This window comes from Aotus nancymaae, unplaced genomic scaffold, assembly GCF_030222135.1.
Source record: "Aotus nancymaae isolate 86718 unplaced genomic scaffold, 86718_ANA_hifiasm-v0.15.2.pri h1tg000010l, whole genome shotgun sequence".
Lineage (NCBI taxonomy): Eukaryota > Metazoa > Chordata > Mammalia > Primates > Aotidae > Aotus > Aotus nancymaae.
The window spans coordinates 18,567,468-18,591,569 of NW_026988421.1; the positions used below are offsets into that span (position 1 = coordinate 18,567,468).

At 43.2% G+C, this 24,102-nt stretch overlaps 1 protein-coding gene and 1 long non-coding RNA gene across 2 annotated transcripts; one reads left to right on the plus strand and one right to left on the minus strand.

The window, feature by feature from the left end:
- Positions 1-4,764, plus strand: LOC105714187 (uncharacterized). The gene is made up of 2 exons (XR_001106759.2): positions 1-86; positions 4,239-4,764. It is a non-coding gene; the product is annotated as an uncharacterized LOC105714187 (long non-coding RNA).
- TECTB (tectorin beta) lies at positions 2,589-24,055 on the minus strand. The gene is made up of 11 exons (XM_012448087.2): positions 23,959-24,055; positions 23,645-23,807; positions 22,708-22,898; positions 21,224-21,366; positions 21,046-21,118; positions 14,220-14,323; positions 14,000-14,083; positions 9,460-9,622; positions 8,172-8,244; positions 5,619-5,651; positions 2,589-4,357 (listed from the first exon to the last, which is right to left on the minus strand). The coding sequence occupies exons 2-11, from the start codon at positions 23,718-23,720 to the stop codon at positions 4,308-4,310; spliced, it is 990 nt and encodes a 329-aa protein (XP_012303510.1). The 5' UTR covers positions 23,721-23,807; positions 23,959-24,055; the 3' UTR covers positions 2,589-4,307.
- Between the last annotated feature and the right edge of the window lie 47 nt (positions 24,056-24,102).

Below are 24,102 nucleotides of genomic sequence, written 5' to 3' on the forward strand. Positions count from 1 at the left end.
AATGTAGACTTGGAGGAGCTGAAGACGGTGAACTCATTTCCTGTAGCCTGTGGCTCCCAGCCCTGTGCGACTGCCCTAGCTGCCAGGTATTTACAGCCCATTAACTCATGAATTTGTAGTGACCCCAGTTTCATTCTGCAGGAGGGGAAAGTGGAGAGGATGAGCCTGTCTTTCCTGTGCAAGGTGCCTGCTCTCTAACCTTTGGTGCTTATTTTCCTTATCAGCTAATCAGCTTGCAAGGAGATAGGAGCCCCTATCTGAGAATGTGTTCTGGGAGAAAATGCTCTAAGGCATGAATAGCCCCTGAAATCCAACAGGGCGGAGGCTGTTGCTATTTCAAGCAGCTAGGCCCTCTGCAGTTACGGGAAAGCCTGGTTCTGAGCCCTGAGTTACTGTGAGCCAGGCAGCTCCCAAATGCAGAACGTCCTCTTCCCAATATATTGCCTAATTTCTTTCCTACTCACTGAGCAAAAACTCCTGCAGTCAAGACCTGAATTTTAAGTAGAATTTCTCAGTCATTTGTGAAGAGTTTAATTTAAAAAAAGTTCCAGTAGACAAAGATGAACCCATCCATTCCGGCTATGATGGTTTTCCCCTCTACATAATGAATAGGATTCCATGTTGTTTTATTGAGTGGATCTTTTAATAGATTTACTGAACCACTAATGCATTTATAGTACTTCTTTCTTCATCTCTTGTAACACCTCACATCCAGATATCTTTCATGTGGTTGCTACTGAACCTGGCAGAGCCATTTGAATGAAATAATGTGTTTGAGACCTTTTCCTGTTGAACTTCCCATGATCGAAGGAGCGAAAACGAATGAGACCAGGAATTGTTTCTTTCTTGCTAAGCCTCTGAGCTGCCTCTGTGGAGATAATTTTGAGACCTGTGTGGGAAATAAGCTACTTTTTGGTTTATCGAAGGCTTTTGACACAAATTATATAAAAGGTTTGGTGGAATTCTTGCCTTTCTTTAGGAAGAGGGACATAAAAGCACTTCCACTCCCAAATAATCCAGTCTTCATTGAGCGCCTAAGCATTTCCAGTAGCAGTATTTTCTTCTGCCCAGAGAGGGATGACTGAATTTTACATCTGTCACAGGCTCTGTTTTCTGTATGAAAATTCTGTTTTCATTGTGGCAGACTTCGCTTCTCCTCAGAGGCCTTCAGCATTGAGGACCAAAGGCTTTAGACTGATGCTTAGAAGGAGAGGAGGTAGAAGGCATTTATGTGAAGTGGAGAGGAAAGCTTTCTCCTGCTACTTTGGCCTGGAGATAGTAGGCCAAATTTGTCTTCTCATTCCCCATAACTTCTTTTCTTGCTTGAGATAATGGCTCTGGATCCCAGACACCTCGTTCAACCATGAAGGAAAACAAGGTTACCTCTGCTATGAGGCCTCCTAGAGAGCTGGGGTAATCCCTATCCATCCATGCATCCATCCATCCATCCGTCCATCCGTTCTTTCATCCACCCATTCATCTATTCATATGAACATTTCTTTAATCCAAGGAGTGCATTTATTAAGCGCTTCCTCTGTGCCACTCTGGGGTACACAAGAGAATATGAACTTTCCCTTGATCTTTAGCTTGCAGTCTAGTCAGGGAGAAGAAAGCATAAATATTAGCAAAGCAGTATTAAGGACTAATAGAGCTATATACAAAAGCGTAGCAGTAACTAAGCAATCCATTATTGTGACATTAAAAGAACATTAGAAAATAATACACAGATGAAGGAAAGGGGCCAGATAAGGCAGTTGTCTATTATCATCCTGTCTTTGCATTGTGTGTGTGTGTGTGTGTGTGTGTGTCTATTTTTCTTCCAGCCCTAGCCCATGTGCTTACATATGTTCAAAAGATTTATTTGTTCTGCCTTTCTCATTGAACATGATAAAATAAACATTTGGCCTCTAGACACACATACATCTAAAAACATACACACACATGTGTGCATACACAGACATCCACGTGCACATACATGCACATATATACATGTATGTGCACACCCCCATATATATACACACACACACATACATACACACACATATATACATGGAGGGGGGAGCGTGTCTTTATGGATCACAGCTAAGAATTTTGATAAGAGCACTTTCCTAAATCTATATTCAGTACTTTTTCTATATCAACTAAGGATATCTAGGAAAGAATGACTTTTCTTTTTCTTAATGTTCCTATTATGTTTAGAACTAATGAAAATTTACGAGAGATTGTTCTGTGAGTACTTTCTCTTATTTTCTCAAAGGAGAAGTTATGAGACAAGAAGGGTAATGAAACATCGTGAGGCTGTTAGACAAGTCGAAACACATCCAGTCGCTGTTGAGAGACATGAGGGCTTTATAGTCAGGGATGACCCAAGAGACCTTTTCCCCAAAATGTTAATCATAGAGAATGGCTTTACCTCCTTGCACCAGAAACCCAGTACTGGAGTTTTTCACATGTAAATGTAGGATAGAATTATTAAAAGTCTGTGGCATATATGCGAGTCTGAGAAGCTCAAGCTGTAGAAAGCCCCGGGAGAATTGAGGAATTGGCTATCAACGTGATGTATTAACACTGTAAACTGTAGTCATAGGTTATTTATTTGAAGGCATTTTATTTATTCCACAGCACCAGGTAGAGGTACAAGATCATAAAACACAATGATAAAATACAGCAAAACTAATACCACATTGGTTTACTCTGACAGCCAAGGGTTTGGATATGGCTATGCATATGCTATTTAAGAGTTTTCTACTAGAACCAATAAAATAAATCTTCTGTTTTTCCTGACTACAAAAACTCTAAATTTACAGAAAGAAGAGATTGTAAACTGGTTGGAACTCCAGCTTAGAGACCAAGTCTAGACTATATTGAGTCCTTTTACTGTAGCCTATTGCTAAACAAACATACACTTCATGTATCTGGAGATTTCATAACTAGTTTAATTTCTGAGTTCACGAAAACAAGTTGTAAAAGAATCATCAAACTGCAGATGGCAAAACTTCTCAAATATATTAAATACTGAAAGTCAAACCGATGTGTTGTTTTCAAATCATAAGCCCACTAAATTAACTCTTTGCATAACTAAGAAAAGAACTTAGAACTCTGCCTTTTCTTATCACAGTCCAGCCCATTCTCTACCAGAATTGGTTCTTCAGTTTTTATTTTGTTGACAACGTAAATCATTTATAAGGGCATATTCTGGATCACTGGGATGGCCAGTTACCAGTATGTGCTGCTGCATAGTTTCGTTGGCTGTATTTGCGTTTGCATTTCTGATTGTGTGTGGGCTTCATTCTAATGATCATAAGTGAAAGAGACAAAAACAGATGTCAGCTTCCATGTTTAAGTAAAAGCTAAACAAGGTCCGACCACTTCTTATAAATGAAAACTTTGTAGTAGAGCAAATAGAGAAAAAATAGTGAGCGTTGAGCCTCACAAGGCATTTATTTGTAGGACTGGGTCACCAAACTCATAGCACCTGTGTCATGGGAGTCACTTCATGGCCATGTTTCCAGCAGCAGTTTCACTGGGGCAATGCCACATTATTAGGTTAAATTAATGTGAGTTGTTTTCTTCTTGTGGTTATTCTTTTTGCAAATATTCCTATTTAATTTGTGATTTCCTTCTGACTTTAGAAGTATGTATCAGCTATAAAAACAAGGAGTTTATACCTATATTATATTTCTATATTTAACAAACTGTATAATAGAAACACATTAGGTCAGTACTAGGGGCTTTCAAGAATCCGTTTCCTTCGTATCATTAGGTTTGAGCAAAGCTAACGTATTTCACTCTGATTCCCACGTCAGCTCCCACGTCATCAGTCGCAAGGCTGGAACCCCCTGCCTGGGGACTCAGCTCTGGTCCTTAGGTAGAAGGATACTGCCTCAATGACAAAGCCCCTTTTAGGCAAAGTCGGCTATTAGTGTGCGTTTTATATTTAGCATTGACTTTGTAGTTGCACCCTACATTCTCTTCAAAATGCCCAGCAGTACTTGGTTGGGTCTGCTAATCTTTTAAAGTTAAAATAGCTTTCAAAGGAATTCACTGCAGCCCTGACTGGGGTATGGAGAAAGGAGGCTCCTCCCCGAGCTTTAGAAGGACTGTGGGAGCTAAGGGCCACAGGAAGTGGCCTCAGTTTTTCTTAGGAAGAGAAAACCATCACCGACTTCACAGAAATGACTGGAACACATATTTGGCAAAGTGCTATTCTCTGTTCTTCTGTTTGTTCTTTTTGGCAGCACAAGAAGCATGTTTGTCATTCGCTGAGGACACTTGTGGGTGGCGGAGCGGAGCTGCCCGGCTAACTCCTATAACACAGCACAAATCCCCAACATCACGACGAGGTGGTGGAGAACAACTGTGGACCAGAAGGGGAGGGAGATGGCACTCAGAGACAGTTCTACAAGGGTAAAGCCAACTCGACAAAAGAGTTAATGCAACAAGAGTCAACTCAGGGGTCTTCATAAAATTCCACACATTTTAGACAAAGTCAATTTTGTTCATCCCTTGGGGATTCTGTAGCTCACATTTATCAGTACAAAGAACCTGACAGATAACCTAGGTCGTGAACCTCCAACAAATAGAAATAAGAACTTTGATAATACAGTGATGGTGCATTGCACTGTAGGGCTTTCACTGTAGAACTTAAAAAAGATGAGAATCTGGGATCGGAGTTCTAAAAGTTGATTTACACGATTTTCCTGTAATGATGAGAGCGAAATGTGTGTCTGTGAGATTATTAATAAATTGAACTGTCTTACCCCATTTCCTTGTGTAGTTGCTTCCTTCTCATCATTCAGGTGAGATCTTGGGTCTTAGCTGAAATGTTTCTTTCTCTAAGGGGATTCCCTGGCTACTCTCTAAATCACATCTCCAATAGCTCCCAATACTTTACACATATTAAAAAGCCTTGTCTGTCTTGCTCATGGCCGTAGCCACAAGACCACTTCCTGGTACAGTCATCATAATCGTGGCTCACCCTGACTGGGTGTTTGCAGGGCATCGTTCAGTGCCCTTAGCTGAAATTAAATATCTATACATTGTATTTGGTTGACAATGTAAATCACATATACGGGCATATTCTGGATCACTGGGGTGGCCAGTTACCAAGATGTGCTACTGTGTAATTTCATTGACTGGGTTTGCATTTGCAAACACATTTGCCATGTAGATAGGGGCAATGATTAGCCCAATTTCACAGAGGCAACTGGGGTATGGAGGGGTGAGGTCATTGGCCAAGGTCACTCAGGCAATGAGAGACAGAACCATAATAAGAATTCAAATATTTGTTGAATGAACAGATCACTGAAAATCTTGTTATCCAAATGTTAGAACCCAAGGGAAGCTGTCTAGTGATGGCTTTACTGAGACTAGCAGAAGCGAGGTCCAGTTCTGCTTCGTCCAATTTACCTTCAGTTTCTCCCTCTCTTCTGAGTTCAAGGGCTGGTCAGGGGGAGACCTCTTGATCGCACCCCCTCTGCCCCACTCAGGTGTGCTTTAAAGTATAATTTTCAATCCTTAAAAGTTTTGCTGGGGCCAAAGTTAGGCTTCTTTTAAAACACTCTCTGCCTTTTAGCAGCACAGTCCCACAAAATCTCAGAAGTGTCTCGTTTCCTTACCTGAGAAGCTATAGAGACTGGAAAATCCCCTGCCTGTAGTGAGGAAAGAGAGAGAATGGAGAAAGTTTAAGAAAAGATCATGGAAAGGAAACGTCTCAGAGTGATGTTTCTAAAACACAAAACCTGGTCGGGTGCGGTGGCTCACAGCTGTAATCCCAGCACTTTGGGAGGCCGAGGTGGGTGGATCACTTGAGGTTGGGAGTTTGAGACCAGCCTGGCCAACATGGTGAAACCCTGTCTCTACCAAAAATACAAAAATGAGTGGGATGTGGTGGCACGTGCCTGTAATCCCAACTAATTGGTAGGCTGAGCCAAGAGAATTGTTTGAAGCTGAGATCACGCCACTGTACTCCAACTTGGGAGACAGACTGAAACTCTGTCTCAATCAATCAATCAATCAAAACACAAAACCTAACCATAATCCTCCCCTGATTAAACCATCAGGTGCCCCATTGCCTTTCAGACGCTTTATACTGGGAGTTTACAAAGTTTCATCTCACAACACTTTCTCTCCCAGGCAAGGGTTGGTAAGCTTTCTGGAAAGAACCAGATAGTAAATATTGTCAGCTTTGCAGGCCATACAGTCTCTGCTGCCACCAATCCACCCTGTAGTTGCAGTGCGCAGCTGTAGACAATATCTACATGAATGAGTGTTGCTGTGTTCTAATAAAACTTTCTTTAAAGGCACTGAAATTTCAATTTCATATACTGTTTTTTTTTGAGATGGAATTTCATTCTTGTTGCCCAGGTTGGAGTGTAGTGGTATGATCTCAGCTCACTGCAACCTCCACCTCCCAGGTTCAAGCAATTCTCTGGCCTCAGCCTCCCCAGTAGCTGGGACTACAGGCGTGCACCACCACTCCTGGCTAACTTTTGTATTTTTAGTAGGGACGGGGTTTCACTGTGTTGGCCAGGCTTGTCTTGAACTCCTGACCTCAGGAGATCCACCTCCCTCGACCTCCCAAAGTGCTGGGATTAAAGGCATGAGCCACTGCGCCTGGCCCTGAATTTCATTTAATTTTTATGTGTCATGAAATATTGTTTTGATTCTTTTCTTGAACCACATAAAAATGTGAAAACTGTTCTTATTTTGCAGGCCATGAAACCAGGAGTCACCCGGGCCTTGGCCCTTGGCCATAGCTTGGTGAGCGTCCTCTAAGATAGAGCCGCTCTAGCTTCCCGCCTTCCCACAGGTTTTGCTCACCCTTCATGTCACACTATCCTCCAGGTCTCACTTGGAGATTGTCAGCAGAGCTCTTCCGCAAGTCCTGCCCTAGGTTGAATCCCCTTGCTCTGTTCAGGATGAATATCCCTTATCCAAAACGCTTGGGACCAGGAGTATTTCAGATTTCAGATTTTTTTTCTTTTTTTTTTTTGGAATCTTTGCATTATACTGGTTGAGCATCCCTAATTTGAAAACCTGGAATCTTAAATCTAAAATGCTACAATGAGCATTTCCTGTGAGCATGACCTTTGAGCATCATGTGGGTGCTCAGAAAGTTTCAGATTTTAAAGCATTCAGATTTTGGGTTTTCACATTAGTGATGATCAACTATACTCCCGTGGCACCAGCCCACTGTCACCCCCCTTAACAGTAATTTTCCTTTCCCTTAGTGTCTAACATTTCTCTCCTTGCTAGACAGTAAATCCCATGAGGACAAGGCCTGCGTGGGTCACATTTATTCCTAGTGCCCTGCCCAGGCCAGACAGTGCTGGATACTCAGTAAAAGTTTTTTGATTTGCACATGACATTCTCATGATATCTAATTTCTTTCCTTCCTTCCTTCCTTCCTTCCTTCCTTCCTCCTCCCCTCCCCCCTTGCTTTCTCTTTTTCTCTTTCTCTCTCTCTTTCTTTCTTCTTTCTTTCTCTCTTTTTCTCTCTTTCTTTATTTCTTTCTCTCTTTCTCTCTCTCTCTCTCCTTCCTTCTTTCTTCTCTTCTTTTTTTTTCTCTTTTCTTTTCCTTCTTTCAATGGAGTTTTACTGTTGTTGACCAGGCTGGAGTACAATGCATGATCTTGGCTTACTGCAACCTCCGCCTCCCAGGTTCCAGCGATTCTCCTGCCTTGGCCTCCCCAGTAGCTGAGATTACAGGCGTATCCCACCAATCCAGGATAATTATATATTTTTAGTAGAGACAGTGTTTCCCATGTTGGTCAGGCTGGTCTCGAACACTTAACCTCAAGTGATCTGCCCACCTCAGCCTCCCAAAGTGCTGCGATAACAGGCTTGAGCCACCATGCCCAGCCCCATGACATCTCATTTTCTATTATTATTGTTCACTGCAAGTTCTGTTTGGAAGCTCAGCACTTCCTCATTCCTTGTGGGTATTTGAATTTAGGGTGCAGATAAAAACTGCAGAGTAAATAACAAACCTCAGCTCCTTCGTTTGTCTTGAGCTGTTCCCACCCCCGGCTGGAAGACTCCAGGAGCAAGTGAAGGTTGTGCCCACAGGCACGACTGGTTTGGCAATTCAATGAAAATGCTCAAATCGGCTGTGCCTGTGGACGCAGCCCAGAGTGAGCTCAACTATTTGGGAAACAGAGACGCTTACTCCGCAGGGAGAGCTCCACCACCAGGACTCCCCCGGTCTGGTCTCGCAGGAGGCGCTGCCGTTTATCGCAGGTCTGATGGTCCAGAGAGGCAGAGGAAGAGGAGCAGGGAATGTGGGATGACAAGTGAGCAAAGGGGAGAAAAGAGAAAGAACAGAGATTTTTAAAAGGTCACAAATGGGATGGAGTCAAAATTCCACAATCAACAGATATTAGTTACCTTTAAAAAAAATAATCCACAGACACACTGTTTATCCCTTCTCCAACTTGAATACAAAAAGAAAGGTTTACTTTGTTAACTCTTCAAGCCAGAGGGAATCCTGCTGGAAGAGGTCGTTGAGTGTGGAAGGATTGACTTGGTTTCCTTTGATAAGGCTTTTACTTACTATCCCTCCCAGCACAGTAATTAGAGGTGTGGACACTTGGAAATGTATTCTGGTTCATGTTCTTTCTTTTTCAACATGTGGCATCAATACTCATCCTTTGATCAATTGTACAATGTCTCCCCTCCTGTCCCCGGCTCTGCACTCTCTGTTTTTTTTCCCTTCTTCTATTTGTGCTCATAAAGAACCACTTTCTGGCCAAATGAATCAATAGTAATGGAGATGATGACCTTATTTTTGTTGGTTACTATGGGCTATGTAGGTAGCAGCCTCTTTGGAAACACTGAGGTCTCCGGTTGACAGACCAGAAAGGAGAACAGTTTGAGATTCGGCACATCTAAGTTTAAGATTCGGCTTGAGTGAGCATCAGCATGACCGATGTCTTGTTAAAGCACAGCCTGCCAGGCCTTCCTCTCACACGGTCATATCAACCACGGCCCAGTGTCGGGAATTTCTGCCGCAGCTCTCTGAAGTCACAGAGGTGAACCCTCAGGCTGTTCGGTCAAGACTAAAAACACCGACCTTTTGAGTTATGTTCACAGCCTGTCCCTGCCACCTAGACCTTGAATTTCCCTTGCCCTTTTCACTTCTTCAAAGTATTTCCATGTCTGTGATCACTTTCATTTACCTACACTGCTCTTTGATAAGGGAAGGGATATCATTACTTATTACACTCTGCTTAAGGATGAGAAAAGCAGGTCCCTTAGATGACACGTGTGGAGGCAGAGCAGATAGGACCCGGAGTGACTTTCCCAACAAGCATCTGCCCTTATACCCACTGCCATCTCCTCCAGATGCCCTCAGCACGCAGCTGCACTGGCCTGGTTAATTTCCCCACTCAAACTACAGCTCCTCCAATACCGGGGCCCTTTGGGTAACATCGTCCTTCTGGAAAGAGGCGGCTCACCACTGGGCAGGAGAGTTTCTCGCTGTCACAGATGAACGTCTCACAGTGTAACCACACCTTGGAGAGTTTGGGGATGTTCTGGAACCGGAAAGCATTAAATTGGAAGGTTGCCCTGTGATCCTTCCCATTCTCATGCACGAGGACGGTTTCATCCGTGGGGCAGCTGAGGCAGATGGGGAAAGAAAAGTGAACTGTCACCTCCTTGAACTCCAGCAAGAGCTGCTGAGAAGTTTACATACAAGGCTCCCCGAGGTTGCTATAATCTTCCCAGGCATTTGGATTAGCAGCACCTCACTTGATCCTCACAACTGTGAGGTCAGATTGATGAGCTAGGAGATGGGTATGACTGTCCCCATTCTACAGACAAGGTACAATGGGAGGGGAGCAACTTATAAGGAGCCACACTTTTAGTAAGTTGCACTTCTGTCCCAGAGAAAGACAATCCCTGGGAGAGAAAGCCCTCCGAGGAATGGGATATGTCCAGCCCTTGAGGGACATGCAAGGTAGGGACAATGGCACCCAGAGCAGCATTGCCAGTGTTGCCACAGCTGCCTAAGCTCAAGACACACTCAACACATTTCTGTGTGTGAATTGTGAGGTTTTGCCATTGGAAATTTGTATTTATGGTATATTATTTAAATTATATATCTACATAGTTACCCTTGTAAAAACGTGGCCACACTTCTAATATTAGTGCAGAAAAAAAATTGACTGAAGGATACCATCTAAATGTTAACACTGGCTGATACAAAGTGGCAAAATTATGGGCATTTTTGGTTTTCTTCTTTGTATTTTTATGTATTTTTCCAAATTCTCTATAATGAGAATATAATATTTGTATAATAGTCCAAAGTCTCAAAGGTAATAATTCAGTTAAAAAAATGACACTAGGCCAGGTGCAGTGGCTCATGTCTGTAATCTCAGCACTTTGGGAGGCAGAGGCAAACGGATTATGAGGTCATGAGGTCAGGAGTTCGAGACTAACCTGACCAACATGGTGAAACCCTGTCTCTACTAAAAATACAAACATTAGTTGGGCGTGGTGGCATGTGCCTGTAATCCCAGCTACTCAAGAGACTGAGTCAGGAGAATTGCTTGAACCCTGGAGGCAGAGGTTGCGGTGAGTGGAGATCACGCCACTGCACTCCAGCCTGGGTGACAGAGTGAGACTCCATCTCAAAAAGAAAAAAAAGACCCAGATGGGCATTTATCTAAGCTAGTGGTTCTCACTTGGGGGTCCACTTTGTTCCCCAGGGGACATTTGGCATTGGTCATCCAGATTGGGGAAAGTGTACTGGCCTCCAGTGAGTGGGCGGAGACCGGGGCTGTTGCTGAACATCCTACAGTGCACGGCACAGCCCCCACAGTGAAGAATGGACCCACCCCAAATGTCAAGGTGCCAACATTGAGAAACCCTGGTTTCAGCAAACATACTTTTTCATTGAACAAAGACCGATTACCTCAGTGCCATTCCTTGAACTAGGTGTTGAAAGCAGACACAGTCATTCTTGGGACTGTACAGAGAAGACCACACTATCGTAGGGGTTTGTTATCTGCAGGTAACAAGGTGTATCAGGGTCTGTCCCTCTGTGGGAAAAGGTCTATGTGTTGAAAGCTTCAGACCCCTGAACAGCACCACAGCAGGCCCCAGATTAATGCTACTCTGAGGCATCTCTCCTCCTGTATTGTAAACTCGGCACACATGCCAGCGAGTGATCCAGTTACCCCAGAGAACCTCCATGATGTTCTCTACCCCACCCTCCATTCCCTCAGAAACAGACAATGGGGGGCTCAGCTAAAGGTAGGAGCTAAGGAAGTCAAGTGTGAGAGTGAGACAGTGAAGTGAGGGAAGGCTGTGCCTTTGTATCTGGACAAGGGGTCAGAGCCAGTTCTGTGGGTGGTGGGCTCTGAGCAGTGATGAAACTGTGGCATTTTCCAAGTTGTGAAACAAGACTCCTGTAGGATCATTTGGTCAATAAACTCGAGATCCTTGTATGAACTCAAGATGGGAGTTCTTAAAATAGCTCTTTGCAGCCAGAGTGCCCCAGGCCTGATGTCAGCCAGTGGAAAATAATGTAAGCAGAGCTTTGTCAGGGGGTGGGGAGGAGGCAAAAAATGGGCGGGTCTAGATGCCTCGGCACTGCGGCTTCTTGGCACCAGCTGCAGCACTCCCACTTGAGTAGCAGCTGCCTCTAGATGGTGGAAGCCCACAGGAGGCTTTTATGCCCCCTCTGCATGAGCCTCCTTTCCCACGTGGGTTTGCTCTTTGAGATAAGAATGCTGCTTTAGGGGCATCCACGTGCACAGGGAAATTCCTGATGATATATCTCCTGTCGCCTCTCCTGTCATCTCTCCTGGCACTTTTGTAAGCTGGGTTTTCCAGAGGGTCTCAGTGTGTGCAAACATTTTCTGGAGATTGTGAGAGTAGACTTTTCCATTCTCCCCTTTGGCACTGATCTTCGTGCATGTATCTCCAACCTTGAGATGCCATGTCAACGAGGAAGAATATAGAAGTGTATCAGGATGTCTTACATCTGGCTGTGTTGAAATGCAGATTCCCTGGGTTTCCCCAGAGTCGTTCTGACCTGGCAGGTTTACAGTGCACCTACATATGTGATAGGCAGTCTAGACAGTTTGTGTGTACACTAGAGCTTGAGGAAATTGTGCAGATCACCCAAAGCCACAGGCATCCTTTTTTCGGCCATGTTGCACATCTGCTGGATGGGAACAACAGCACCAGAACTCCCTGCAGGGAGATGATGCCAGGGATGGCAGAAACCTTTGCCTAGTGTGACCATTGCCTGAGAGAGGTTCCCAGTGCCAGATAGTAATTTCAGGTCCCTATAGGTCAATAAGTTATTTCAGAATTCCTGAAGTCATTTGATTGCACCATTGCTAACAGAGGCTAAATGAAGGGAATCATTCAATGGCAGATGTGAAGTAAACACCCAGATTAAGCTGCCATCTCTGCACGAGGCTTTGCTGGGCTGAGTAGGTGTGCCTTGGCCAGCCTGTTCTGTGCAGGTCACTCAGGAGGTAACACAGACTGAGTCTGAATCCCACATCTTCTCCTTACTAGCTCCATATCTTACGAAAGTTTCTGGACCTGTCTGTGCCTCCTCTCTCTCTCTCTCTCTCTCTCTCTCTCTCTCTCTCTCTCTATATATATATATATATATATATATATATATATATATATATATATAAAATGATTATTATACTATCTATGTTATAGAGGGTTTAATTACATTTAAATAAACTAATGTTTGTAAAACACCTATCTAGAATAATGTTTGGTATATTGCAAGAGCTGTATAAGTGTTTGTTAAACAAAAATAAAGGTCCAAAGTAGCTCCACTTTTGTTATCTAATTATCTTTGTCCTTAGGATTAATTTTTCCTTGGCCTGATGGGTTCTGAGGATAACACAGGCTCATTGGTCTGTTAGGTGCTTTGTTTGGAGAACGATCTCTTCTTTGTTTACTGCTAATTATGTGAATGATGTCCACATCTCTTATCTAGCGCCACCTCTCCACTGATTTCCAAAGGTACAATTCTAAGCACTTCTGGACAATCATCATTTGAAGCTTAACAAGTCCATTAGTAAACTCAGCTAGGATCCATATTTCCTTCTCCAACAGCCGAATACAAACACTCTTCATCAGCTTGGTAGTCCACAGATTTAAGAACACAAAGCCATCTTTGTTCCCTATTCCCCAGATTTCTTGTGCTGTCCATTCCTCTACCTCCTATCTGATTTGTTCCTAAATTTTCTCATTTCTCTAGAAGCTTTTCCCCCCTTTTTATTACCTTTTTCCATTCACTTGGCACAATAGCAGTTCATGTCTTATCACCCTTGCACAAAGCTGCCAGGGCCTCTGACCTGGTCTTTCTACCTTCCATGTGTGTTTCTAAATCATCCTGTGTGTGACTTCCAGAATTGCCTTTCTAGGGTGTGCTTCTAGTACTACTTCAGTGCTTTGCTCCAAATTTTAAAAGCTCCTGGTTATCACTTAATTAGTAACAAAAACAATGATCTTATTTAAAATGATTGGACTATCTAGCAGGTACCATCTGCTAAGCTTTTGATATGGATTATTTAATTTAGTCATCATTACGGTGGTTCTGTTGTCAGACTAACTGGATTTGAATGCAGCCTGCTCACTTCCTCTTACACATGAACACACATGCACACACATGCACACATGCACGCACACAAACACATTTACTATGAGAACTTACCCTCTCGTGGGCCTCGGTATCCTCATCTGTAAAATGGGAATGATAGTAACACTACCTTCCTTGTTGTAAGGCTTAAAGGAGTTAATATAGGGTAAAACTCTTGGAAGAGTGTCTGGTTCCTAGAATGCACTATGTAATATTTCTTAGTATTTGTCCTTTGCCTGGAACCACAGAGGATGTCACTGATGTGACCCCAGCAGGCTTCACCTCTTTCTCCCAAGCTTTCCCAAGTCAGGGCAAAGTAGCCCGCTAAATGCCCAGCTCCACTGCTCAGCCCTGTTTCTAGATAGTGTACCTACCCCTTGTTGATCAGCTGCCACTGCAAGGGATACATGAAGTCAGCAGAGGGGGTGGCCCAGCAGCTGTTCAAGACCACTTTAAACCTGGAAATAGAACAAAATGGCATCACTTTGAAACAGGATCTTATGCCTAGAAACATCTGATGATTAAGAAGTGTGTCGGCTAGTCTTTTTTTTTTCTTTGCATTTAAACATACAAACATGGAGGAAATGTACTTACCTAATGCTTAACCCTTTGGCTTCTACTCCTGCAAACAGATCTGAACCGATTTCGGATGTCTCCAGGACAAAGGGAGCTTCTTTCTTGGTGGAGAACTTGGCATTCTTTGGAAGGAAATTGACACTGGGCATTATGACCTCTCAGATTGAGCAGCTGGGTCTGCCAGGAGCAGATGAATTGGGATGGGGATGAGAATCAACCCAAAGACATAAGCATATGAGGCCACAGAGTGATCCTCCAGGACCAGAGAAACTCTATCTCTTAGGACGCTATGCCATTTAAGAAGGGATGAGGACATCATATAATCACGTCATATTCTAGATTTGCTCATCATGATGAGACACACACTGTGTATCTCATTTACTCCAGTGAGATTTGACTAATTAAAACAAGTGAAATTCAGAGATACTGAGGCACTGTGTGATATGGAATCACCCAAGGACACAGGATCTGAGCACAGACAACACCCCCCTCTGCCCTCGCTCATCTCTACTTTTTGCCTGAGCAGATTCCCGGTACAATCATCAGCAACAATAACAATCACAGCCACAATGTATTGATCAACTGCTGTGTGTTGGGCACTGTTCTGTGTATTAGGATGGCCTCTATGTCAGGATATTGTTAGTGAACAAAGCAAAGATATCTGTCTCCAATGATCTGGCATTCTAACGGGGAGACAGACAATAAGTGAGGAAACAATATAGTATGCTACCATAGACCATAGGACATTATCTAGAAAAGCTATAAAACATGTAGAGCAGGATAAGGAAGATCAGGAGTGTGAGGAAGAGCAGGTTACAGTTTTAAATGCAGTGGTTGGGGAGACCTCACTGAGGATGTGACATTTGAGCAAACTTTGGAGAAAGTGAGGAGGGGGGCCATGCAGCCACCCAGGGAAGAATGCTTGAGTCAGGACAAAGGCCCTGGGGTCGGAGTGTGGCTGGCAGCACAGCAAGGAGGCCAGTGTGGTGGGAGCAAGTAAGTGAGGCAGGAGGGTGGAGAGCAGGGAGCAAGGTGGGGATGAGGTTAGAGAAGCTATGGGGGCTGATCAAGAAGACTGGAGCCAGCCAGGCACTGTGGCTCACACTTGTAGTCTCAGCACTTTGGGAAGCCAAGGTGGGCAGATCACTTGAGACCACAAGTTCAAGATCAGCCTGGCCAACATGGAGAAACCCCATCTCTATTTAAAATACAAAAATTAGCCAGCGCAGTGGCAGGCACCTGTAGGCCCTGTAGTCCTAGCTACTCTGGAGGCTAAGGCAGGTAGATCTCTTGAACCTGGGAGGTGGAGTTTGCAGTGCGCCAAGATTGGGCCATTATACTCCAGCCTGGGTGACAGAGTCAGACTCTGTCTCCAAACAAAACAAAACAAAAACAAACAAAACAAAAGCAACAGCAACAACAACAAAAACTCAGAAAAAGTAAACTCTGGGTCTTACAGTCTGAGTGCGGTGAGGCAATAAGGATTCAACACCACGATTTGAGCACAGGAACAGCAGGTTCTGATCATTGGCCTGGCACGTGTGATGTTTGCCTGCCTTTCTCATCCAGATATTCTGGGTGAGCTGCTAGAAGTAACAGCAGTGTTTCTGTCTGACTTAATCAAAGGAGGCTGATTTCTCCATTCTCTGAGTCTTGAATTCATTCAACTCTAGTAACAATCTTGAACTGCTCTCTGGATTAGCTTCCAGAGACAAAAGCTTTACCATGGAAGGGCAAAGATCCTGGGCTAACCTGAGTTCCCACTGCTAACTTGGGACACACTATAGGCAAGTCAGCCTTTCAGGCCTCAGTTTCTTCCTGTGCAAAATGAACATAACCTTTGTGACTTTATGTAATAGAAAAGTAAAGCTTAGACCAAGTTACTCTTTGAAAGATTGAGTTTCATAGAGCTGGAGATTTGCAGAACCGCAACGGGTAGACAGAGGCAGGAGGAAGGGATTTCAGCAAGAATGTCTAGTGAAAATGGATTTTATAGTGTTCCACAGCATATATGTACCACATTTTCTTTATCCAGCTTATCACTGATGGGCATTTGGGTTGATTCCACGGCTTTGCTACTGTGAATAGTGTTGCAATGAACATATGCATGCATGTGTCTTTTTAATAGAATGATTTATATTCCTTTGGGTATATACCAAGTAATTTGCTGGGTGAAATGGTCTTTCTGGTCCTTTGCAAAGACATGGTTGGAGCTGGAAATCATTATCCTCAGCAAACTAATGCAGGAACAGAAAACCAAACACTACATGTTCTCACTTATAAGTGGGAGCTGAACAATGAGAACACATGGACACAGGGAGGGGAACATCATACACTGTGGCCTGTTGGTGGGTGGTGTTGGAGGAGGGAGAGCATTAGGAAAAACATGGTGTGCAGCAAACCACCATGACACACATTTACCTATGTAACAAACCTGCACATCCTGCACATGTACCCCAGAACTTAAAATAAAAATAACAAATCAACATAAAATAAAATAAAATGGGCTTTACCCCTCAAATGTCAAACACACAGGGACTTTGCTGAGAGGACTCAGAATCTGTTTCATTTCCCAGCACCTCTGACATTATGTTACTGATGGGAAGCCCAGCAAGGGTTCCCTGATTCAGTCACCCAGAAGTCAGTTATTTCCTCCCATTTGCCAGCCCCTGCACCATTTAAATGGCTACAATAATTGGGTAATAATGTTCTTAATCATAAGGGATCTACTGGCTTAATATGCAGGTTGAAGTGTCAGATTTACAGTGGTTTTTAATGTTCCTTGTTATTTTCTGGGATTTGTCATACTTAAAGAGGCCATTTTCAAATATGGGAATTCATCTGGGGATGCTGACGTAGTCCCCAAATGTGTCAGAGGTATTACTCCCAACTCTTTCTGCCAGGGACCAGCCAGAAGAATGTTAGGATACTGGAATAATACCTCTCCTCATGGAAGAACCTGCCTGATTCTGTTACAAAGTGAAGAACAGAGCTCGCATCATTAATTCAATTTCTGAAATAGAACACTTCATGATTGGGTTCTCTATATTCTCACCCAACAGCTCAGGCAATGCTTGGAATTTTTTTCCCCCTATTTCCTCTATAAAATGAAAATTAGAAACCTATTCCAGATCTAGTAACCCCCCTTTATCCATAGGAGATATGTTTCAAGATCCCCAGTGGATGCCTGAAAGTGCAGATGGTACCAAACCCTATATATAATCCTAAGATTATTTCATTTAATCCTATAACAAACCTAAAGGGTAAGTGCTACCTTTTTTGTTGTTGTTGATCTGATAACATCGATGGCTACGGAGTGACTAACGGACAGGTAGTGTCTATAGTGTGGATATTCTAGACAAAGGGATGATTTACATTTCAGGAGGAACAGAGCCAGTGGTGCAAGATTTCATCACGCTGCTCAGAACAGGTGTGCAATTTAAAACTTATGAATTGTTTATTTCTAGAATTTTCCATTTAATATTTTTGGACCACAGTTTACCACAGGTAACTGAAACCATGGAAAGCAAAACTGTGGGTAAGAAGGGACTACTTTACTAAAAGTTTGAGTCACAACTAACTGGTGTCCTAAGTTAAGGATGAGTACACCCGGCTTAACAATAGTTCATGTGGAAAAATCCCGGAGTTGCTTTTGGTTATATGCTCCATGTGAGACAGTGGTGGAAAAAACCCCAAAACTGCCCTAAAGTTATTTTCCTAGGACACATTCCTAGAGCCTTCCAGAACCTAGAAGGTCACCTCTGACCCATCCTGGCCTGCACAGGTCTGACAAAGTCTAGAATATAACATTTCAGCTCTGGGCTTTATTTATTATAGGGGTACAGAACAACTGGATCATATTCAGAGACAAGTAACTAGAGAGGTGAATGAACCACCAACAGTGACACAATGTTTAGCTTGGAGAAGGGAGAGATATTTGAAGGACTGTCAGCCCCCTAATTATATGGTATTATTTCAGAAGGCAAAACCAGGGCACCTGGGCAAGAGTTCAGGGTGTCAGACATGATAGCTGATCTAAAAGGAGAAGGCCCAAGTATCATTGTCTTTGGAAGAGGTGGGGAAGCCGCCCCACAGCAATCTTACAGAAGGGTTTTGGGCTTTGGGTGGAAAGTCAAGGTTCACCACCTCCGAGGTTTGTTCTGACTCTTGGAATCTATGATTTTGGCCTCTAATGCTTGCACTTTTTTTTTCCATCTTAAGCTTTTTTGTTTCTCTCTCTCTAACTAAGAGGAATGATCAGTACTGTTTTGATTGAATGAAAGTCAATATAACCCCACACTGACATCGATGTTCAGCCTTGTAAAGGTGACAATGCCAGAAGTCCTCAGAGTTTCCACTTTAAATAGGGCCAAAGTCTACAATGACAAGCATGGCTACTTTCTTGGGCACTTAACTTGTGCCAGTTACTGTGCTAAGTGCTTCTTAAAGATTATTTTATTTAATCCTATCACAAACCTTTGGGGTAAGTGCTATTAGTATCCCTGTTTAACAAATGCAGAGATAGAAGCCCAGAGAGGTTAACTGACTTGCCCAAAGTCACACAACTAGTAAATGATAGAACAAGGCTTCAAACTAGTGGTCTGCTGAGAAGACCCATTTTCCTAACTACAGCACTAGGATATTTCTGTAAGCCCACCACCTTTCTTTATTTTGCATTGGGGGTCAAAATAACTTTTCACTAGGAATACCAACCATGGAATATTGTCCAGAGTGAGTGGGAGGGGGACGGAGAGAAAAGAAAGAGGAAGCCTGCCGAGTAGAACTAGTGCTTTTAGAGCCCAGCATTTGAAGCTCTCAGAATCCTAAGCAATTAGCAGTGCATCGATTCCATTGTGTTATCTAGGGCACAGCTCTCTTTCTGGTAATTTGATGGAAATATATGCAGGGAGCAGTTGTTGCTTCAGAAACACATAAGAATGCTCTCAAAGCGGAAGAGGAGAGGAGAAAAAAATACCAACCACATGGGTCAGGCATAGGGAACTGAGCCCATGGTGGGAATATTAATCAGTACCAACGTGTCAGGACAGCAGAGTCCCCTCTTTGCTGAGGTCCATTTGTCCTGGAAGGATCTTGGTGGGCCTCGGGGGAGGCTTGACCCTTACTTCTATATTTGTTGAACGGAACGTCCTGTTATCTGTGTATCCAGTGCAGAGGATGGCCTGGATGATGCTGAGGACATGTCTCGTAATTTTTTTTTTTTTTTTTTAAGAAAAGAAGCTCCTTCCAGTTCTAAGACTTGTTTTGTTTATGCCTCAAGCTCAGCTCTACATGGCTGATGGTGGGTGATGATTTTTGACAATCCTGGTGTCTCTGTGTTGCCAGCTATTGTAAAACCTTTATGGGATCATATCTATAATTTTATCTGGTTAAAATAACAATTATCCAGACAGGGACTCAATAGCAAAGGCAGCCTGTCATCAGGGAGTCCCCTGAGACTGTTGTCAGTGCATGGAAGCCTATTTTCCTCTCCGGAGGGCTTTCATCAGTGACTGTAGTGGTTTCTCCACCTTTGCATCACCCTGGTGGCCCCTGCTGTATTTATCCCACTGATTATAGGTCAAGGGCTTTACAGATTCCTTTTCTCAGTAGTTAACCACCAGTGGTGTGTGGCTAGGGGCAGATTTTGTGGGATCTTGAAACTTTTACAATCTGGAGAGCCCTCTTTAATGAAAAGAATCAACTTTTTGAATACAGAATTGGACACTAGGCCTTGAAAGGGCCTTGAAATGAGTTTCATTCCCTTCACGGTAAGTAAAATGGCCATATCTAGGAGATCTGTGTTCAAGACTGGCCACTGCTCTGAACTACATCTGGGCTCTAGGCTAATCCCTTCCTCCCTCTGGGCTTCTGGTCCTCATCTGTAAAATGGACTAGGTTATTCTAGGATCCCTTCCAGCTCTCACCTTCTGAGTTCAGCAGGCCTGATAGCTTCCAGGCAGCAGGTTAAGCAAGTTTAAAGAGTTCAAATTTAATGGAGTTACAGGTAGTACGATTTTTCTCCTTTGAGAAGTGAACATGTTGGACATGATGTCCTTCCAAGGAGGTCCTCCGGCTCTAATGTTCTATGCAAAGGTTTGTTTTTCTACCCACATCTTCCCTTAGCCTGCTGGGACAGTGTCTCTGTGTGCATGTGTCCTCAATGGAAGCTGCAGGTTTGAAGAAACAAAGCACCCCTTCTAAAGAGGAGAGCAGCTGGGCAAATGACCATTGCATATTTAGCTTCTCTGGAGCACTTTATTTTGAGGGAGACCAAAGTGTGCCTTTAACTTCTATGTCAACATAGGCAGCCTGCCCAAATCGGGCAAGGAGGAAACACTAATTGAAAGGCTTCAGAGACCAAAGAATTAGGGAGCGAAGGCCGACCCCAATCCTTCTCTTTAGCCCTGTCCTAGTCAGGAAGCTCAATACCGTGTGTCAAATATTTTAAGGGCTAGATCTTAAATATAAACTTCTGGAGCGGGTTATAGTGAAAACTAAGCTTGATTAAGAGTCAGATATTGGCTATCTTATTGTCTGTTGACCTTGCCTCGGTTTTCTCATCTGTAAAATGGGAAGATTGATCTTATATCTTTGTGGAAGGTCAGTCTTCTATCTTCTATCTTATACCTTTCAGCTCTTCTATCCAGTCTATGTATCTGACTTTCTGTGATACTTTGTTTTTAAAGAGGTTCAAAGCTAAACCAAAGCTTATGAGCTTATGTTTCAACTTGAATTTAAGAATGGGGCTCTGCACAGAGTGTGGGGAAAAATGAATCCCGAGGAAGCATCCTATCATCTCCTAGAAGGGCCACAGGGAAGTCATGGGAACCTGGAGACCACTTACAGTGTAGAAGTTGAGAGACAATTGGCTTTCAAATGTGCCCATGCTCCCATTCTTCACGTGAACAGTGGCCACTCTGAAAAGGGGAGAGAATTTTGCATAAGAACTGAAACACACTGATTGATAGGGACTGCAGCACACACACGAGGCAGCCAGCCCTCCATGCTGCACAACAACTTACCTCTGGTCAAAGGCAGCCTGGTTCACCAAGTAGGTGGAGTGGTAGGTGCAGGAGAAGGAGTAGTTGACAGGCTGGTTCTTCACAATCACTGTGCTGTCATTGGAAACGATGTGACTGTAGAAGTGGTAGATAGGTGGCTTGTACTGGACAAAGAAAGGAGACAGTGAGGATGAATCTGTGTCCCCGTGATGGGAATGAAGGTTCTGGAAAAAGTGGAGGAAGATGGCTCAGAAGCAAGTCTAGCAGGGAGACATGAATGTCTTCCACTGACAGTGGCATCCACTCTTCTTGTTTGTGAGTGAGCTGATAATTTTGTAAAGGGTTCCTTAGTTTATTCAACTAAGAATGTTTAAAAACAATCTAGGTTGATGCTGCATGCTTAAAAATCTCTATGTGCCCACTGGGCTTCTGACCAAAAAGAACTGGCTCAAGAATCTTTATTTCCCAAAATCGACTTAGTCATCCATTTCTCCTGTCCAAGTATCCTAAATAAATGCTTCACCCATCTCCAATTTCTAGAATGTTCCCTTCTGGTTCTTTGCTCTTTCCTTCTTCCGACTATAAGCATGATTTCTGAGACTCTGTCCTCTGATTTATTGGGCTCTAAAATCACAGAATATTAGAGCTAGAGGGGATCTTGAACATCTACTTGAGAAGTGACCCACCTGAGACCACACAGATGATTTCTAGTTCACCAGGATATACTCAAAGATATGACGTCTTGTTAATCATGCTCATGACTCTTCCCAAGAAATCACTGAATCGTTGTGAAGTCTTTAGAAAGAGGAGCTGTTCCTGGAAGCTCTTTGCTCTCGTCCTCTGAGATGGATAGATGCACAGCCTTCTGGCAGGTAGGGTAGTAGGAATGCTAGACCTTGGTGGGAGGGTCAGGCACCTAGCCTCCTTTCATGATTCCATCCCTACAGGCACTGTGGCCCTGAACGAGTGACTTTATTTCAAAGTCTGATTTCTCATCTGTCATATGATACTTGGTAAGAGGATGTCTGTTTCCTAATAATTACCTTATGATACCCCACCCTGGGCACTGCACAAGACCGAGTTAGAAGTTGTGTTATACGTTGGTTACTCCCTAAACTGCCCTTCCAAATGCTCTTTATCACCTCTTTGAAGTCTCAGGCAGAGAATGGCTCATCTAGCCACTCATCCAACCCAGGAAGGATGGCAGCTTGTGAGCACAGGCTTAGAACTTGAAGGTGGGAAGTACTTTGTTCTACGAGAAGGTAGTTTCACTGGCTTTGGCAACAAATTAAAAGGATAAGGATCAAGCCAAAAGAGTTATCTAAACTAGGCAGAAAAGAAGATTTTAAATAGCATGAACACTCCAGGGTATTTGGGAATCAGAATTAACCTTTAAAAGGAAACTGGTAAATTCTGAATACTTCCAAGGACGGATGGCAAACATCTCATTCTTGGGTCTAGTTGCCTTACCTTAAACAACTCTGCACTGTGTGGTGTGGTCTTACCTCAGACTGGGTTCCACAGTAGGACTTGTTTTTAGGTGATAAATCTGGGATCACAAATTGGTAGTAACCTCCTTCGTGGACCCCATTGTAGCACAGGCCTCCGAGAGCCAGCTGATGAACTTCCCATCCATAGGGACACTCGGGGATTTTGGTGATGATGGTTTTGGGATAACAAAACACAAGAATGACATCTGGAAAGAGCACACATACACTTTAAAATCAGTTATGGTAATCACATTAATGTCTACATATAGAACAGTGGATTCTAGCCACACCTGAACATGCAAAAGCAGTTGGTGAAAAACACCTTCCCTGGTATTCTTCAGCACCTGTGATGAAAGTTTTCCCCAAACTTCAGTCATTGAAGAGCCACTCCTACAGTTTTTGCTGCATCTATTTGATGACTACACTGCATTTAACATGGAACTAAAATTAGTCCATTTGAAACTTTATTTTAAGGAATATATCTGTGAAATCACAGATTGGATGTATAAGAGATATATAAATACATGTTAAAATCTACATAAAATGAGCACACAACTTAAACATTTTAAATGTCAACTTCATGCATAATATTGTGAAATACTGATTTAGGGCACAGGATAGAAATTCAGTAGTTGAGTGGAAAAAAAAGGGGAGATGTTTATATATATAAACATTTATATATATATATAAGTGGGACGGGGGAGAGAGAGAGTAAGTCAGAGAGTGAAATTGAGCAAGGATTCTCTAATTTAAAAAAAAAATCCAAGTTTATCCAATACATTTTTGCTCCCTTTGGGAAAGGTCTGATTGGCATTGGGGGAACTCAAGTACTTTTCTACTTGGTTAAATCATTGTATTTTTACAACAAGTTAAGTATAGAGCACTGAGCATTGTAAAAGGAAACTTCAGGAAACTTTCCTTCCCAGGAAAATGGGCTGTGCCAAGGGCATACCTGCTTTATTTGGAGTGCACGATTTCGCAGAGGCTTCTGCAAAGATGGCCAGCAGGACAAAGGCCTTCATCACCATTGCTTCTCAGAACCTGGTCTTTTTCAGGTGTCCAAACCAAGCTGGCCAAATGTTTATGGTCCTTCCAGGGCCTGAGCCTCGATCATTCTAAGCCAGAAACATGAATGAAAGGTTAAAATCAAGGGAAGAACAAAGCAGCACACACAGTCCTGGGGACATTTTCAAGGAAGATCAATGATATTGTGTCGTTTCTAATTGTTTCCTGTTAGCGCTGAGAGGCGAACAGTGGGGCTCATACCGTTGGCAGCGTCAGTGGCACATGGAGTTGTTTATGTTCCCGACTGTTTCATGCTCTCTGGACTGTGGAGGCTGCCTGCTGGATGCTCCCCAGATCTGCTGCCCCAGTCCTAGTTCGACTTTATATAGCCCGAGGATGTAAAAG